Source organism: Spermophilus citellus (assembly GCF_964194105.1).
Source record: "Spermophilus citellus genome assembly, chromosome: 10".
NCBI lineage: Eukaryota > Metazoa > Chordata > Mammalia > Rodentia > Sciuridae > Spermophilus > Spermophilus citellus.
Window position 1 is genome coordinate 74995918 of NC_138197.1, and position 14364 is coordinate 75010281.

A 14364-nucleotide genomic window follows, 5' to 3' on the forward strand; every position below is an offset into this window, starting at 1 on the left:
TATACAAACAACAATAATGGTTGGCGAGGATGTCGGGGAAAAGGTACTGCTGGTGGGACTGCCAATTGGTGCAGCCAATATGGAAAGCAGTATGGAGATTTCTTGGAAAATTTAGAATGGAACCACCATTTGACCCAGCTATACCTCTCCTTGGTCTATACCCAAAGGACTTAAAAATAGCATACTACAGGGATACAGCCACATCAATGTTTATAGTAGCACAATTCACAATAGCTAAACTGTTGAACCAACCTAGATGCCTTCAATAGATGAATGGATAAAAATAGGTGGCATATATACACAATGGAATATTACTCAGCAATAAAGGAGAATAAAATCATGGCTTTTGCAGGTAAATAGATGGAGTTGGAGAAGATAATGCTAAGTGAAGTTAGCTAATCCCCAAAAAACAAATGCTGAAATGTTTTCTTTGATATAAGAGGCTGATTCATAATGGGGTAAAGAGTGGGATCATGGGAGAAATAGACAACCTCTAGATAGGGCAAAGGGTTTGGAGGGGATGGGAGAGGGATAGGGTAATTAATGATGGTGAAATGTGATGATCATTATTATCCAAAGTACAGGTATGAAGACACGAATTAGTGTAAATATACTTTGTATACAGAGATATGAAAAATTATGCTTTATATGTATAATAAGAATTATAATGCATTCTGCTGTCATATGTAAATAAAGAAAAAAAGTGATTTAACCCTGGGGTGGAAGGATGGCTCAGCATGGGCAAATCAATTAATTAGATAATCCACATTAACAGGATGAAGAATTAAATCACATCATCATCTCAATAGATTCAGAAAAAAAATTAACAAATTGTAATACCGTTTTATCATATTAAATACAATTCATTATTTTTTATTTCTTATAGAAAAGCAAGAGATTCACCACCATCAATTTCAATTAAAATGATAATTGGATGGTGTTGATTGATATTCTTTGAGTAGGTAGCAGTCACTGAACTATCACTTGGATCCAGGAGGCTCAGTTATGTTTCATAGCCATAATGTGTTGCTTAAGAGTATGAATGCTTGGATTAGGTTGCCAGGGTGTGTACTTGGCTTTGTAATTTACAAGCTGATGCTTTGAAAAAAAATTATCTTCTCTGGATTTCATATTTGTTCATTTGTTGTAAAGGAGAAAAACTAATTGTACTTAATTCACAGATTATTTTAATGATTTTGTGTAGGTTAACATCTAAAATACTGCAAGTAAAGAAGTAAGTTCTCACCAATGTTAATATTTATTATTTTAATTGTTCTATTTCATGGCAGCATTGGTCTCATCAGGCTGAGGAATCAAGCACACATCGACTGAAACTCCTAAAAACAAGCCACTTTTTGCTGAACAACGCCTAGATTTAAGCTGACCAACACAACTGCACATTTGGGACAGATAGTACATGGATGGCCATCTAGTGCTGAAACAATGAACACATCAATAGCAAACATGCAGCAAATCTGGACTTAGGACACTTTCTATTGCTGAAATAGCAGAAGTGACTATAGACTCACAGAAAAAAAAATCAGGCCACTTAAAATTTCTAGAAAAGAAGGCATAATCAAAGATAGTTTATGAAGACTGGAATATTTCTTCAATATTATTTCTTCAATATTATTGTACAGCAACAAGATAAGCATCAAGAACTTTCAGGGAACTACAATAGGTAAAGGAAGACAACCAGGTAATAACCAAAATGGATGTGAACTCTTGAATGAAGAATTTAAAAGAATCATTTTTAAAAACTTGATAAACATCAAGAAAATATTTGGAAATAATCAACTCTAATAAAGAAATAACAGAAATTGAACCAATGGAAAATGAAAAAAAATGACCAGAAATCTTTGCACCACAAAAATACAATAAGCAATATTTTAAAATATGAAAGAAGGCATCATAGCAATATTGATTAGACAGAAAAGTGAATTAATGAGCTGAAAGATTTTTAGAAAATGCACCGTTGGAGAAGAAAGAAGAAAAAGAGGAATAAAGAAAGCCTTTGGGAATTTTGAGACAAAATTAAAAGAGCAAATAATTGAGTTATTGGGGTTCAATAGGGACTTGAGAATTCCTAAGGGATAGAAAGCTTATTCAAAGAAGTAATAATGGAAAACTCTTCAAACATAGAGAAGAATACATATATTCAGGTATAGGAAAACTCAGTGACCACCAGAGAGATTTAACTTGACCATATTTATTCTAAGACATATTATAATAAAGTTATCCAAATGAAAGTTAAAGTGAAGGTTCTCAAACCGGCAGGAGAAAAGAAACATATAACATACAAGGGTGTCTCAATTCACCTTACAGCAGTCCCCTTAGCAGAAATCTTATAAAGTAAGAGAAAGCAGCAGGAGACTTTTATAACAGTGAAGGAAAAAAGCAATTATCAGCAAAATCACTGTAGCCATCAAAGTTATTCTTTGAAATAAAAAAGATAAATGTATATTTAGCTAAATCCTGGGAGAATTTGTCCCCACCAGAACTGAATGCCAAGATATGCTAGAGGGAGTTATTTAAATAATGATGGTGGGATGTGATGATCATGATTATCCAAAATACAGGTATGAGGACACAAAGTTGTGTGAATATACTATGTATACGACCAGAGATATGAAAAATTGTGCTCTATATGTGTAATAAGAATGGTACTAACATTCCGCTATCATATATAAATAAAAAATAAATATAAAATAGAAATAAAATGAAAAAAATAAATAAAATGAAAGAAAGTGATGTTGAAGAGTAAGAAGGAAAGATGAGAAGATCTGAAACTCAAGACTAAGAGTAACCTTACAGACAAATTCACAATGCCTTAATGTTCTAAGGTGGTATGTAGATCATTTATGTCTTTAGTATGAAGATGATGAACAAAACAAGCCTAAACCCAATAACTACATTTATATGTTTACTTGAAGGATGTGAGGTGGGATATTAAAATTTGAAAATATGGAGAGGAGTGGAGTGTGAATGTAGTGTTTTTATTAGTATAATTTCTTTTTTCTTTATCTTGTTTTTCTTACCTTTATAATCATGGTATGCTGTAAACATTTAAAAATAACTTGTTATAATCAAAGATGTGTTTGTTATCCTCAGAGTAAACACAAAAAAATTCTGTAAGCCAAAAATAATAAGCAAGAAATCAAAACACAATCTCAAAATAAACCACTTAATCACAAAAGAAGACTGTAAGAAAAGGGAAAGGAAAAAAAAATGAAATACAATAAAACCAGAAAGAATTTCCAAAATGGCTATAGTAAGCCTTTGTCTATTGATAATTCATTTAAATGTAAGCATGTTAAATTCTTCAATTAAAGTTGCAAAGTAGCTAAAAGAATAAAAAATAAAGTCCAACTATAAGTTTATGACAAGAAGTTCAACTCACCTCTAAGACTCACATAGACTGAAATTGAGTGTATGTAATAAGTTTTTCCATTAAAATAGAATAAAATAAAATGAGAGTAGCCACAGTCACATCACAAAACACTATACCCTAAATTTAAAAAATTTAGGGTATACCAGAAGTGTAGCTCAATGCTAAAGTGCTTGCTTAGAATGCAGAAGGCCCCAAATTGAATTCACAGCACCACCAACCACAAAAAGAGAAATAAAAAAAATACAAGGGATGCAATTAAATAGTTATGAAGAGTTAATTCCCGGATAGGAAAGAATAGTTTTAAATGCATCCAATATTGGAGCACACAAATATATATAAATGTAATATTAATAGATTTAAAGGAAGAGATAGACTCGATAGCAATAGTAGTATGGGACTTGAACACTGCACTTTCAGTAATGGGCAGAATTATTCAGGAAGAAAATCAACAAAGAAAGAGCAGAGTTAAATTGCACCTAACAGACATCTACAGAATACTCCCTCCAACAACTGAAGAATATACATTCCTGTAAAAACGTGGAATAATTTTCAAGATAGATCATATGATAGGCTACAAAACAAATCTCAATAAGTCTTTCAAAAAATGATATGATATTAATTTATCTTTTCAAAACATATCATGACACAATTAAACTAGAAATCAACAAAAAGAAAACTTTGGATATTATATAAATCAATGGAAATTAAACAAACTCAATCTTGAACAACCAATAGGTAATGAAAGAAATCAAGACTAAAGTTAAAAAAAAGGCTTGAAACAATTGGACTTGGAAACATAACATATTAAAACCAATGGTATACAAAAGAAGCACTACTAATAAGAAAGTTTATAGCAATCAACACCTGCATCAAAAAATAAAGTCTTTTCCCTGTTGCAGAGTCATGTCCCTTTAATAAACATGTATCTTGAGGCACAAGAAAAAATAACATAGAAAAGTCTTTAAATAAAGAACCTATCTCTGCATTTCAAGACACTAGAAAAATAAGAACAACAAAAAAATAAAATTAGTAAAAGGAAAGAAATAATGATCTAAGCCAAAATGAGTAAAATAGTGAATTTTAAAAACAATACAAAATGACAAGTTAAATAAAGAGCTGGTCCTTCAAAAAATAAAGAAAATTGAAAATTCCCTAGCAAGACTAACAAAAAAAGAATATTCAAACAAATAAAATCAGAGAGAAAATGAAATTATTAAAATTGGCACTGTAGAAATATAGAGAAAGATTAAAAATTATTATGAGTGACTATATTCTCCAAAATTCATAACCTAGAAGAAAGAAAAAAGTACCTGGAAACTTATACCTTGCCAAGATTTAATCATGAAGAGATAGAAAAACTGAAGAGGCCAAGAATGAATAATGAGGTTGATTCAGTAAATGAAAGTCTCCTTTCAAAGAAAAACCCAGGACTAGATGGCTTCACTACAAAGTTCTACCAAATATGTAAGAAATATTAATTCTGTTTTTTTATGTGGCTCCATAAAGTTGAAGAAGAGGAAATTCTTGCAAATTTATTTGATGAGTCTAGAATTAATATCCCTGATACCCAAAACAGAAAAAGACATAATTAAAAAGAATACTACAGACCAATGTCCATGATGGACATAAATGCAAAAATTCACAACAAAAGCTAGCAAACTAAATGCAATGACACATTAAAAAGATTATTCACCATTCTTAAGTGGGAATCATGCCAGAGATGCAAGGATGGTTCAAAATATGCAAATCAATAAACAAGGTATACAGCATCAACAAAATGAAGGACAAAAACATGATCACCTGAATAGATGTAGAAGAGTCATTTGATAACAAACTCAACAACCCTTTATGATAAAAACAGAACACATTAAGTATAAAACAAATGTATCTCAACATAATAAAATCTATATATGATAAGTCCACAGTTGCTATCACACCATATGGAGAAAAGCTGGAAGCTTTCTCTCTAACATCTAGAACAAGAATGCCATTTCTAACACTTTCATTCTAGCAGGAACAATCAGGCAAAAGAAAAAAAAAACATCTAATTTGGTAAAGAGGAAATCATATTGTCATTGTTTGTAAGACAATATGTTCTTATATACAGAAAATCCCCAAAACTTTAATAAAAAGCTATTGGAACTAAAATTAATTCAGCAAAGTTGAATGATTCACAACCAACGTACAAAAATCAGTAGTGTCTCTGTGCATTAATAGTCTATGATCTGAACTAGAATTTGAGAGAGATTATTCAGCCGTAAAAGTAATGATATCATGTGCCACAAGATGGCTATAACTAGAGAAGAATACCTTAAGTAAAATAAGTCACATGGAGACAGACAAATATTATCTATTTTTTCTTATATATGGGTGATAAAAATTAAGTTCATCAGATTGTATAATAGTGATTTCTAGAAATGGTAATGAGTAGATAATAGGGGTAAGAAAAATGTTACGCAAACACATTAAGATAAGAACCCTTGGGGCTGGGGATGTGGCTCAAGCGGTAGTGCGCTTGCCTGGCATGCGTTTGGCCCGGGTTCGATCCTCAGCACCACATACAAAACAAAGATGTTGTGTCCGCCAAATACTAAAAAATAAATATTAAAAATTCTCTCTCTCTCTCTCTCTCTCTCTCTCTCTCTCTCTCTGTCTCTCTCCCTCCCTCCCTCTCTCTCACTCTTTAAAAAAAATTTAAAAAAAAGATAAGAACCTATAGAAAGGGGGGGGCTGTAGTTGACAATAACTTATTTTATGTTTTATGAATAACTAAAAAGAAAGAAGCTGGACGTTTCCAAGCACAAAGTAATAAGGAAATGCATTGTTTGTATATAGAACAAATAATGACAAATTACACATGTTCTCCTATTTTAAAATGTAAATTCTGATTAACAAGATGATTGTTTTTATAATATATCTGTATAAATAATAATATTTGTCAATTAGAATTTTCACATGTAGCAGATATTTTATAGAACATTTTATCATGAAGGATTCAATAAAATATTTTATTAACATACATAGTTATATCCTTAGAAACTATAATGGTGAGCTGAATCAGGCTTGTGCTTTTTTTTTTCTCCCATTAAGATGAGCAACTGCTGTCTAAATGATTTTGGTGTTGATATCTTACTGTCTCAAAGGAAAGTGTCTCTGTTGCTGCCTAATAGTTGCTTTGCCAAGGCTAATTACACAGAAATTTCAGTAAGTGATGTTTGAACATGGACACTAAGGACACTTGACTATTATCTCAGGTAATCCCAGTATGCCTCCTGGATACAGAGCAAAAACATAAATATCATTATTTTAGGAGTAGAAATATTAACTGCCTGTTCAGAAAATCAGAACACCACTCTTTTCAATCCAAATAAAATTTCTTTTTTTCTTCTCCCTCTTAGATTTTCTTACCAGCTGAAGGAGATCAAAGAAAATATTTCCAATATTCAAAGTAAGAAAGTTTCTAATGATATAAATATACAGTGTGAAAATGTGAAACTACAAAAACTCATTATTCTCCAAAACATGTCTACAGATCAAATTTAGATGATGGTGCTAGCCCTGGACAAGTCACATCTTCAGTAACACAAACAATTAAATCCACTAAGGAGCTGCCAACCAAAATTATCACGAGTAAGTAATTTAAGATAGTCGTGAGAACTGCTTTCTCTTTTGAGAGATAAGGGAAAGAAATGTTTGTTAATATTTTCCTGTAATTTTATTAAGTTGTACTTAAACTTTTTACTATGAAAAATTCTAATATACATGTTACAATCACCTAAATGTATATTAAATTATTTCTTCAAAAATTATTGAATTTGGGTTATGCACTAGACTCTATTTTTGTAGCCACAAAGAATATAACAGAAAAAGAACAAATTCCTGGTTTTTAGAGTACATTTTGTATTGCCCCCAGAAATCTAATAATCTTGAGAATATTCAGGTACTCTTTGGCTTCTTCAATGCATTTGTTCATATTATCTATGTGGATCATTATTGATTTTTTTAAGAAAATACAAAGTCTCTTTGGCTGGGTGGTGGCTCAGCGGTAGAGTGTTCACCTAGCACATGCCAGGCCCTGAGTTTGATCCTCAGCACCACATAAACATAAATAAATAAAATAAAGGTATTGTGTCCAACTACAACTAAAAAATAAAATATATTTAATTAAAGAAAATACAAAGTCTCAGCAGATTAAATTTTTATACATGCAGTAGGCAGTTTTATAATCAATAAAAAATAAAAACAGAATGTGAAACTATTACAGTCCCAAAAAATGATATATGGGAAGCAATTCTGTAAAATAGAGGCAAATCCTAACTAAGTACCTAAAAAGGAAGAGATCAGGAAAAAGGTTATCAGAAAGAGGAAAGCAAATAGCAGCTGAAGAGAGTGAAATAATTAATAAGGGTAAGGGAAGGAGTAGTTCACAGGCAGTGGAAAATCCTGGCAAAGGAGAAGCTTTACAGTTCAGAACTGGGCATATTCAGGCCTTTTGTTTTAAAAAGTATTCAAAATAAAAGAGTAATTGAAGCACATGTGAAAATAAGAACTTAAAAAGAACTGACCAGAATAGGCATTAAGAAATATAAATTTCCCCAGTATACAGATAACATTGTTTTGTTTTGTACCTAAATTTTACTATATAACCCCAAATATAAAGATATTTAAGAGCACATAAAATCTTACTTTTACTTTAGATAAATTTACAGAAGAGAAAAGGAGAAATGTAATTACAGTGCACAGCATAATACAATGTGATATATTCCATGACTGAATAAACAACAGGTACTTGGAAATACCACAGGAGCACAATTTCATGTGCTTTAGGTTCATGAGTAAAGATTTCCTGAAAGAACTGATACCTAAGGGGATCCCTGAAGGACTAATAGGTATTATTCAAAACATTAGCCTGTGCAGAGGAGAAAGCATGCGGAAAATATGAAGAATTTCAAGTAGTCAGTGTTAGTGGAACTCAAGCCCTAAGGAAGACAGGTAAGAAAATGAGAAGTGTTGAAGTGAGAAAAATCAAAGAAACTACTTTCCATAAAGAGACTTGCAGGTTAAACAAAAAGATAATTCTTTCTATATCAAAAAGTAGTTAATACTGGAAGAAGATAAGAGCATATGGTAATTGAGATATGGACACACAACTTGTAATGTTTAGAGCATCCTCAGATTTGGCATCCTTGGACGGTCTAGGAAACAACCCAGAAATAACCTATATAGTTAATGATGTTTTCATAGAGGATAGATCTTATCTTTGGAGTATGTCATATAAATGATAAAGCATATAAACTGATGAAATTACTCATGGAGAGCATAGAGAAAGAATAACAAAATGAACATAAAAAGTGAGAGATCTGAAAATAGAATATTGGGAAGGACCAATGTTTCACACGTGAAGAGAAGACTAAAAAGAGAGATACTAAAAATAACAATCTAAAGCTAGGAGGAAAATGAAAAAGATGGCATGGGACTTATTTCAAGAATGACCAAATTTTGCTTTTTAATGCTGTGGCAGTTTCAGGAAACTTAAGAACTAAAATGTGTCATTGGCTTCAACAAAAATGAACTCGTTGGGGTGTTAGGAAAGATATAGGGAGTTGCCAGTGAAAGTCCCAATATAACTGTTTAAAACCTCAATGGAATGAAGATGAGCTGAGGAGAAATTAATGTCTTTTAAATTAATTTAAAGCATCATGAAAAAAAAGACACATCCTAGAAGGCTATATTTATTGATGTTAAATAAAAAATTAACTTCTGGGTTTTGAGAGAAAAGGGAAAACAATCAAATAATTGGTCAAAAGTCAATGAATAATAAAATACTTTATAATTGTAAATATCTTGGACATAACATTTAGTCACACTATACATAAAGTAGTTATACACCCAACCATCTTTAATAAGAATTAGTCTCCACTATAAGAAATCCTGTTGTGGTCATTATCCTTTATTTGTTTTCTAGGAGAAATATATCTTACCCTTAAAACAATCCCCAAGTAATAACAGTAAAGAGAATCCATGTTCCTACTTACCTGAATATGTACTGTATACAAAAGGTTTGCTTGGACAAAGAACGATTAGGCATCCAACAAATGACATCTTTCTGTAACCAATATGGAAATATAGTTAACCTAATTATTTGTATGTGACCAATCAACTATATTTTTAAATTCTGAGGGGAACAAATGATTAAAGAAAAAGTGGATGTTTGACAATAACAAATCTCCACTGCTCATACACATAAAATACAAGAAGGCTATTGTAATAGTAAAAATATTGATTATGATATAAAAAGTGAAAATAAACATAAGCTGATTTGTTTGACTTGTATATGCATAGTATTCTCCTATAGAATTTGAATATCTGTCTCTTCATAAAATTTTGATTTTTACACAAGGATTAGGTAAATATCAAGATTCAATGAAGAGGAACCACACAACAATAACCACTTTCATCCTCCTGGGACTGACAGATGACCCAAAACTGCAAGTTCTGCTTTTTATCTTTCTGTTGCTCACCTACATGTTGAGTGTAACAGGGAACCTGACTATTATCACTCTCACATTGGTGGATTCCCATCTGAAGACACCTATGTACTTCTTCCTCAGAAACTTTTCCTTCCTAGAAGTTTCATTTACTACTGTCTGTATCCCTCGATTCCTGTACAGTTTATCAACTGGAGACAATACTGTTACCTACAATGCTTGTGCAACTCAAATATTTTTTGGTTTTCTCTTTGGAACAACAGAATTTTTTCTTCTGGCAGCTATGTCCTATGATCGCTATGTGGCCATCTGCAAACCCCTTCATTATATGACTATCATGAACAACAGAGTGTGCACCATATTAGTCCTCTCCTGCTGGGTAGCTGGCTTGATGATTATTGTCCCACCCCTAAGTGTAGGTCTCCAGCTTGAATTCTGTGATTCTAATGCTATTGATCATTTCAGCTGTGATGCAAGTCCCCTCCTAAAGATCTCCTGCTCAGACACATGGATATTAGAACAGATGGTCATCATTGTGGCTGTATTCGCCCTCATTATCACCCTAGTCTGTGTGGTTCTGTCGTACACATACATCATCAGGACCATTCTGAGATTCCCCTCTGTTCAGCAAAGGAAAAAGGCCTTTTCCACCTGCTCCTCCCACATGATTGTGGTTTCCATCACCTATGGCAGCTGCATCTTCATCTACATCAAGCCTTCAGCAAAGGAAGAGGTGGCCATAAATAAAGGAGTTTCAGTTCTCACCACTTCTGTAGCGCCCTTGCTGAACCCTTTCATTTACACCTTGAGGAACAAGCAAGTGAAACATGCTTTCAATGACTCCATAAAGAAGATTGTGTTTCTCTCAAAGAAGTAGAAGTTGTGACAAATAAAATAAAACATTCTATAATTCTTTTATTGCTGCTTCTAAATTACTTCATTGTTTCCTTTCTACATTTTGTCTGATTAGCTTTCTCAATGACATTTAATATTTCTCAATGACATTTAAGCTAATCAGAAAAAATCTTTATTAAACTCTCTATTACTTCAAATCAAATTCATACTATGTGTTGCCTTCATTGTGAAACTAAAATATATAATTTCTAAGCAATTACATTTTTCTCTACTTCTGAACTAGAGATGTGGCAAAAATACTATTGCTCTCTAGGGAATATTGCTCTAGGAAGTAAAATAATATTTTAAAATGTATAAATTATCTATGGGTAAATTATATGGCAATAGTGGTAGTTACATTTTTCCTGTAATACAAGGTACAATATGAATATCACAAATGCAAAAATAAGAATTAAAAAATTAAAAAACAAAAACTCCAAAGACATGCTAAAATATATTACCAAATAAGGCATTCAGGCCCATTAAAATATTTGGAAAAGGAGATATCAACAGGAGTTAATGATTATTCAAAATTGAAGAAATGGAGAAATCTTCAACATCACTGATAAGACTTATTTGCTCTCTCCTTATATACAAGAACAACATCATTGACAAATATATATTTAATCTAAAACAATATAAACATAAAATCACCTATTAAGGGTTTCTAATTCAGAATAGATGCATGGAAGAGAATTGGAACACTAAATTCAACATTCCCACAAATAGGAAACCTAGCTAAATCAACACAAACAAATATGAACACTCAGAAAAATGAGAAATTATACCCCATTTGATTCAAATGTATGATATGTCAAGATCATTGTACTGTCATGTGTAACTAATAAAAAAAAGAATTAGGAAATTGGAAGAAAAAAACAAATATGAAAGATTTTTAAAAGATATTAAGAATATGGGATGATAATACCAGGAAAAAATAATGAAATACATATGCTAATATAAATTGAAACTAAGATCAAGGGAATAATATAGAAAATACTCAAAAATTAAAGAGCTTAGAGTTGAAGCTCTTAAAAAATGTACTTGTTGAGTTCATTAGTCCATTTATTGATTGGGTAATTTTTTGGGATTTTTTTGGTGTTAAATTTTTGTGTTCCTTATATAACCTGTAAACTAATTCTCTATCTAGGGTGAATACAATAAACATTTTCTCCCATTCTGTATGCTCTCTCTTCATGTTTTTGATTATTTTCTGTTGCACACATAGCATAAGGGCGAAGGAAAGTTTTCCCTCCAGAGGGAAAACACAAGCATGTCGTCTACCCCACATTATCACTGTATGTAATTCACTCCACTGTCCTGTTTTAAATGTTTTCATCAAAGTAGGCCCAATGGATCTGCTGCAGTGGAAGAAGTGTGTCTCTCCACAGCAGTGTGACCTACAGAGTCACAGTTTTTAAAAAATTTAGAAAAACAAACATGATTAATGTTATTTTATTGGTCTTACTTCCCCTTTTTTGTTTAAGTAATTGTTGCTTAATAGAAAAATGAGTTCATTCTACTCTGGCATGACCTTGATGTTATAGGGAATGCTTTTTTTTTAGATCAATACAAAATTTGTGGCAACATTGATGAAAAGAAGAACTAGTATAAGCTGGAGTATTATCAGTTTTCAGTCTGTAAAGGACAGCCTAATATTGTACAAGCAGGTGGGCAATGAGAGATGACATATTGAGTATTTTCTTTTACAAGGGCAATGGCAAAGATAAATTGAGAATAAGTATCGACAAAAACATGAACATAACAATTTTTGCCAATCTGAGAGACTTGAGTTACATCCATTTGCTATAACTGATTTGGTGATAAACCATGGGGACTAACCCCAGTTGGTGAAGATGGAAAATGTAGAACACATTGTGGACATAGGTGAACAATTTGATGAGCTTTCTCCCTGGTAGTGTGACATGTTTTATGTAAACTAGAAACATTCTGATTATGTAACTAATGTGAGCTTTATGTGCAATAATATAAAGAAATTTGTTGACAGACAACAACAAGTATCAATCTTATCAGTACCTGATACTAAAGAACCTGGAAGATTAGAATGTGCTTTGGTATGATGAATGAAACAGGATATTGATAAATTTGAATTGCCTTATGTAAAGTGTGGCACAAATGGAACAACTCCTTTGATGGTGTATTTCCAATAGCAACTGTTTCAATATGTTTTCCAACTCCAACCATACATGCACTGTCACTACAGACATTAATTGGCTCATTAGATGTGAAATAAAATGCAAAGGAGAGCATGAAATCCTGCACATTATGCAGAAATATATGATGTCTGTTTTATCTCAGTATGAGCATGGCTCTAGAAGCCTGATTTTCCTGAATTGAGCTATCAGTAAACACTGTTATTGCTCTATTAGTTGAGCACATACAATTTTGGGAAAAATAAATGAACTTACAAGAGCAAATTGAATAACCTTATTCTAAGGATGGTGACTTTCTACTTGACCAGAAAAGTTACCAAAATCCATAGGCCACATATTGGAAGATTTCCAGAACCAACTATGGTTTTGAGTAGATAAAGGGGTTATAATAATAGAAGGATCTACTAATCTCTAGGGTATATAAAGAACTCAAAAAGCTAAGCACTGATAAAAAACACATAACCCAATCAACAAATGGGTAAAGGACCTGAACAGACACTTCTCAGAAGAGGATATACAATTAATCAACAAGTATATGAAAAAATGCTCATCACCTCTAGCAATCAGAGAAATGCAAACCAAAACTACTCTAAAATATATCATCACACTCCAGTCAGAATGGCAGCTCTTATGCATACAAACAACAATAAGTGTTGGTGAGGATGTGGGGAAAAACTACACTCATACATTGCTGATGTAACTGCAAATTGGTGCAGCCAATATGGAAAAAAGTATGGATATTCCTTGGAAATCTGGGAATGAAACCATCATTTGACCCAGCTATCCCTTTCCTCAGACAATACCCAAAGGACTTAAAAAGAACATACTACAGGGACACAGCCACATCAATGTTTATTGCAGTACAATTCACAATAGCTAAACCATGGAGCCAAACTAGATGCCCTTTAGTGGATGAGTGGATAAAAAAATGTAACATATATACACAATGGAATTTTACCCAGCATTAAAAGAGAATAAAATCATGGCATTTGCAGGTAAATGGAGTTGGAGAAGTTAATGCTAAGTGAAGTCAGCCAATCCCCAAAAAACAAATGCTGAATATTTTCTCTGATATAAGGAGGCTGACTCATAGTGGGGTAGGGAGGGGAAGCATGGGAGGAACAGATGAATTCTAGATAGGAGAGAGGAGTGGGAGGGAAAAGGAGGGGGCAGGGGATTAGCAAGGATGGTGAAATGTGATGGACTTCATTATCCTAAGTACATATATGAAGACACGAATTGGGTGCCAACATACTTTATATACAGAGATATGAAAATTTGTGGTATATATTTGTAATAAGAATTGAAATGTAAAAAGAAATGGCAAAGTACATGTATAAAGACATGAGTTGTTGTGAACATACTTTATATACAAAGATATGAAAAATTGTGCTCTATATGTGTAATAAGAATTGTA

The 14364-nt window shown here is 32.3% G+C and overlaps 1 protein-coding gene across 1 annotated transcript; it reads left to right on the plus strand.

Moving 5' to 3' along the window:
- Window positions 1-9814: 9814 nt before the first annotated feature.
- Window positions 9815-10756, plus strand: LOC308658820 (olfactory receptor 6C2-like; the record flags this gene model as incomplete). Its single annotated transcript, XM_081311739.1, has 1 exon — window positions 9815-10756. One exon carries the CDS (start codon window positions 9815-9817, stop codon window positions 10754-10756), a length of 942 nt encoding a protein of 313 aa, XP_081167865.1.
- Between the last annotated feature and the right edge of the window lie 3608 nt (window positions 10757-14364).